Genomic DNA, 6000 nt, shown 5'->3' with positions numbered 1-6000 from the left:
TGAACTGCTTCAAAGTTTCCACAACTTATTAGCCAGCCTTGTAAAGACAGACAATATTCTCAACTTTTCTGGAGAAAAGCTGAATTACATCTATTTTTATATGAAGGAGGAGAAGATAATGATGGTGATATAAAGACAAATGAAATGTAAAGACAAATGTAATGTAAAATGTAAAGACAAATGGAAAGCAACACTATCGATCAAGTTAGTACACTCAGAGTTGTGCCTGGATAGATTTGGTCTTGCAAATCAAGCTGGTGGACTAAAAGCACAGAAAGACATCTATTGCACAAATATAGTAGCCCTTTGTTATGGTTTTGTGTGGGGGTTTTGTCTGCTAGCAGGGAGGGGCCACAGCAATGGCTCCGTAAGTAGCTGCAAAAGGTTTCCCTGGACTCCAGCTCTGCTGCCAGGAAGGGAGGGGCTGCAGTGGTGGCTCCTGTAAGTGACTGTTAAGGGTTAACCCCCAGCCCTGGCTCCAAAGCAATGGGTTGGTGCGGCCCCGGGCCTGCCCGGCTCGGGCAGGCCAGTCTGGCGTCCAGCCGCCTGCCTGGCTTCTGCGAACCGCCCTGCCGTAGCCCAAGCCTCTGCCATGGCTCGCCCGAGAGTCTGTTTTCCCGGGAGCTGATGAAGACCTGTGGCGGAGAGAGGAGCAAGACTCTGACCGGGTGTCTGCATGGCTGTTTCCCTCAGAGTTATGAAAGGGAAAGCTCTCAGCATTTCCCCTGCAGCATGGTGAAGGAAGATGCAGCCGTGGAGGACCCACGTTGGAACTAGAAGCCCACGCCAGAGCCGGGCAGTTGTCAGGGGACTGTAGCCCCATTTGGAAAAGGACTCAGGCCAGAGTAGTTCTTGAGAAGGACTCTCCCGTGAGAAGAGACCCCACGTTGCAGCCGGGAAAGACTATGAGGAGCCCTCCCCTGAGGAGGAAGGAGCAGCAGACTGACTGCACCCCCCATTCCCTGCCCCACTGTGCTGCCAGGGCGGGGAGAAGGTACAGAACAAAGCCTTTGGGCTTTGGGAAGAAGGGAGGGGTGGGGAGAAGTGCCTTTTTAAGATGTGGTTTTTCTCTCTCTCAGTATCTTGCTCCTTGTTGTAAATAGTTAATAAAATTCAATTGTTTTTCTTGATCTTTACAAGTCGTGTGGGTTTCTTGCCTGTGACCCTAAGTGGTGAGTGAAACCCTCCCTGTCCCTGCCTCAGCCCACCAGGTATTTAGCAAAAACTGTCCCTGTGGCTTTTATAAACCATGACATCCTTGTATGATGGTAGTCCTTCTCTGCTTGCTCCATGGACAGCCCCAGTCTCTCTGTTCCATAAATCATTTCACAAAATCTTCTTGTGGCAAAGAGCCATAAGATTTAAACAGCTGGAAACACAGGTAGCTCTCTCTGTTCTCGGGCAGGCAGAGACAGCAGTTATTCTGTCCCCCTCAGCTTCTCTCTCATCCACTGTGGGACCAGGCTGGGATGGAGACCGGCGATATCAACTTCAGCAGCTCGTGCTGGCTCTGTCCTCTCACAGCCACCATCCCAACTTCTCATAATCCTGATGCCAGTAATGTGGCACAATCCCTGCCTGAGGGGCTGTACTTGAGCCCCTCCACCGCAGCATCTTGGACACATCTGCACTGGAATCACATGGGCATTCAACACACTCTGGGAAGTCTTGGCAGTACTGTACTTAATGGCAAAGTTCCCATTGATTAAAGCAGAGCCAGAATATCACGTACAATACTTTTACTTGGTCAGAATACCTCCTCTTCCTCCCGAGGCTTGTAAGAACCATAAATAAAGTTAAAGCAATATAGTACTCAGCAGTTTTAATAGAAGGCCTTCTCTGTTAAACGACCACCAAAAATAGTTGCTTAAGATGGGTTATACTGAATCACAAATGAGAGAAGGCTGCTTAGGATTTTTTTTTAAAACCATCACTACTTTTATTGGTTGTCAATGTTTTCCTGTTAGTCAATAAATCCATTTGATATAGGTGTGTTTCCAAAGTAAGCATGATGGGAGGGCTAGTTTAACATTCAAACTAATTTAAAAAGAAGTTACCTCAAGCTCCCCTTTGGGACATTTACAAAATATGCAGTTAATTTGTTGCACCTAATTTGTGTGTATGTGCTGGGAGGTAATTAGTGTAGAAATTCAACCAATTTTACAATCTTTATGTTCAACTCAACAAATTACTGTTTTCAACACCTGTTTCTGGCAGTGACAATAGTTTTAGTACTTGCTTCATTTTCCTAGACCAGAAGTACACCTCACGCAGAGCAAAAGATACATTATATACATATGCAGATGCAGAATAGCTATAGCTAGCATGAATACCACCACCATTATATGTATCCAGTCACACAATATTCCCCTGCAGAATTAAGAAAAAAATAATCTGTATTCTAATACAAATTGCATGACTGGTTTCAGGTATTGGACATCATTAAAGGTTTCAAGGCACTTTCCATAATAAGACTTATTTAAAAAGTTGTTTCTAACTTTGCCAAACTAACCACTTATTCTAAAATTTTACATGCTGGCTGTCTGCCCTGAAGCTGAAATTTTTTTGGGTTTTTTTGTTTTGTTTTTAATTTCAGCCAACATCCTCCTCCAAGAAGGAGACCACAGAACATTTTGTTGGTTTGCCAAAAAAGCATTCTGGCAGCCTTTACTCCAACTTGAGCACCCTATGCCTTGGCAGAGGAATTTAAAATTTAATCAGAGGTTGTGGGGGAGGAGAAATAAACCCCAGGAAGCCTAAGCTACAAGCCTTTGGGAGAAACATAAAAATAACAATGAAGTTTCTACATGCTTAACAGAGACTTTATGATTTCAGAAGCTAAAAGCTTCAAAGAGTGTCTCTCACTGAGCATATCCTCTTTCTTCATGGCTCCTAACATCTGTGTGTGCACATAATGTCTCCAGAAAACAACTGGTTATGCTTCGTGTGAGCCCACGGTCACAGGGAAGCCCAGTGTTACCAGCAGACACATTCATAGCAAAAGCTGCTACAGGCTGGGGTGGAGAGTAGAAGGAAGCATCTCTCAGCAGTCCTGCTGATGCCAGCCAGATCTCCAAGTCAAATACAAAGGAGACAAAGTTAACCAGGACTCTCCTACAACTCCTTACCTCATCCATTATAAAACTTCAAAATGAACAAGGTTCCTCCTGGGAAAAATTAATTATGAGTCTAGGTCCATCCTTTGTATTATGTGAGACAGGAGTGTCATAGGAAAAAATGTTATAGTATGTGATCTTGTTATCAAAGGTCGAACCATACATCTGCAGCAATGGTTCCATGTTTCTGTGTTTTCCAGCACCCGTGTGGTTGACTGCAATTTTAACAGTTTTTAATGCAGGTAGTTTTGCCTTTCAAGGAATGAATGCAATCCTGTAGAAACAGTAGTTTTCTCAGAAGAGAGACATATACCTTTTTAAAAGTAAGATTGCTCTCAGTAGTCCTACATTCATATATAACATTAATGAGCCCCAAATTCCTGAATAACCTAGAATGTCAAACAGTTTTCAAAGAAAACTGAAAGAAGAACAGATCAACCAGTACTGTTTAATGATTTCTCATGATGTTACTAATGTGTTAAAATATAATATCCAAGGTCTCTGAAGATTATTCACAGACTTGAGCTAATGCAAGCACACCATTTTGTTACCCAAACGTGCATATATAAAGCGATCCATCATACAACCAAATTAGGAATGTAAAAGTATAACTGACCACTAAGCCCAAAGCTTGCAAGTAAGTTGGAATGTGAGTAGTTCCAGCAAACATGAGTACTTATATTTATAAAGCAAGACCAAGGAGACGGTGAATAGTTAAGGTAATACATATGCAGATATATTAACATCTGCATTTCATAACAAGTGCTCTTGAAAAGCTGGGTTTTGCAAGATAATCCATCGGAAACCAAGCAAATTAAAAAATAAGACCACTTAGTACAAGTTTTTGTTTAAATGCATGTGTACAAGAGTGCATCAAAACAAAAAGCAAATAATTGTACAGCAAATATTTACCAGCATAGATTTTTATTTCTTTTCAAAATAATGGGTTTTGTTTAGATTTAAAATACTTCAGTAAATACATAAAACAAATGTACACTTTGTTAGAACTTCTGGTAAGTGCTGCTCTTGCGTTCTGAAAATGTGTGACAGAATACAAGAAAATATAAAATTAGGTTAGCAAAATACAATAACGGAGCTTTACAAGAGGGACACACATTCTATGTTATTTTAACTAGGTCTATCAAGTAAACATGCTGTAACAGCTCTCCACCTAGAAACACATGCCTATAAACTTCATCTGCAACCTGAATCCCAGCAAAAATTCACTACTGATCAACTCAAGGCTAGTAGGTCCAAGGGAAAAAAAAAATCCATCTCAAGCTGTGTTTCTTCATTGAACAAATCCTCCCTTTTTCCATAAAGTATTCATTTTTAATTTTAATAGATCACTATATATCAGAAAATCACTATATAACATTCTCTTACTATTCAAGATTCACCTACGTTTGTAACCATAATGTAAGTTCTTTTATATGCAAACAGTTAAGTGTTTCATAAAAAAATATTTATTTACTGCATCTAGTGAAAAAAAAAACTTTGATGGTTCTAAAAAAAGAAAAAAAAATCACAGGCTAATTGCCAACCAATCCTTTCCTCTGGCTTGCTTTTTCAAGAATTATGAAAAAACCCTGGAGTTCATCATGATCTAGACAACAAAAGATGATTAGTCTGTATGGGATCAGGATGTACAGTATTTGATTAAACCCACATAATTCTCAAACAAGCTACAAGGATAAAAACAATGTGTTTTGTCCATTTCCAAAGGACAGCTCACAAGGTTTCCTCCTCACGTAAAAACTGGAACACAGCTGAGAAGTCTTTCAGGGCATAGCCTTTTGCACACATCATCCTGTAGATCTGATGTGCCTGGGATCCCAAAGGAACTGGTGTCTTTGTGTTGGTGGCAGAAATTTGGGCCAAGCCAAGATCCTGTGGGGAGGGAGAGGAGGGAGGAAGAGGGCAGAGAGGAAGAACAGAAGGAAAGAAAAAGTCAAGGGAGAAACAACATGGATATAAATAGCTATGTACATATTATAGGTTATTTGGCTTCCATTGTCAAGAGAACTCTACTGCCAACAAATACAATACTCCAGCCTTAAAAATTCAGTCCTGGAAGAAAGAAGCCCTGTTTAGTTTTTCCATTTTTAAAACACTAACTCAATGTTATTCAACAGAAAACCCCCCAACTTTGCAAGGCATGCAACCTCCTTCCAGACAGGAGGAATCTTAAGATTCTAGATCACTATATAACCTTGCGGCAAGACTCAGATTCTTTTTCCCCACTTTGTTATGTCATTTCCAAAAATAAAATTCCCTGGCTATTCACTTAAGAACTTCACATAGGTTGTAATGGCATCATTTTATTTTTTAGGCAAGAAGACATCTTTCTTTCTAAAAACAAGTTAAAAATTAAGCAGGAGGGATTTGAATAACATCAAAATTGAAGCCACTTAGCCTACATACATTTACTGTAATGTGATCAGTTAACAGCAAAATGAGAGGCATAGGCCACTTAGAATCATAGAACAATTAGGGTCAGAATGGACCTTAGAAATCATCTAGTTCTAACCCCCCTGCTATCCCCATTTCTACATACAGTGACATAACTTTTCTGCTCACATTTGAAAGTATTGTTAATTATATTTCTTCTTTGCAACTAGTTTAAGGTTTAAAGTACTTTTTTATATTTAGATAACAGGTAAATCTTTATCTAGTTCTGTTTATCTAAACAGAGCCATAGATCAGAGCATAAATGGTTTTCCCAATCTGAATCAAATCTGCACACAATCCATATTTAGCTTTAGGAAGAAGGCATCCAAATTACACCTAAATCACAAAACAGCAAGCTATCTCAACACATTATAATCGAAGTAGTTTATCAAATTTGATAAAGCATCAATAATTTTTGTCTATGTGACCAATA

The 6000-nt window shown here is 39.9% G+C and overlaps 1 protein-coding gene across 1 annotated transcript in view; it reads right to left on the bottom strand.

The window, feature by feature from the left end:
- Positions 1-4022: 4022 nt before the first annotated feature.
- Positions 4023-6000, bottom strand: part of HIBADH (3-hydroxyisobutyrate dehydrogenase) — a 78605-nt gene continuing 76627 nt past the window's right edge. The window contains exon 7 of the mRNA XM_010076002.1: positions 4023-5006. Within this exon, the coding sequence (XP_010074304.1) occupies positions 4848-5006 (159 nt within the window). The 3' untranslated portion in view covers positions 4023-4847. The remainder of the gene's footprint in view (positions 5007-6000) is intronic.

This window comes from Pterocles gutturalis, unplaced genomic scaffold, assembly GCF_000699245.1.
Source record: "Pterocles gutturalis isolate BGI_N339 unplaced genomic scaffold, ASM69924v1 scaffold6788, whole genome shotgun sequence".
Lineage (NCBI taxonomy): Eukaryota > Metazoa > Chordata > Aves > Pterocliformes > Pteroclidae > Pterocles > Pterocles gutturalis.
This window is presented reverse-complemented; position numbering and strand designations above follow the sequence as displayed.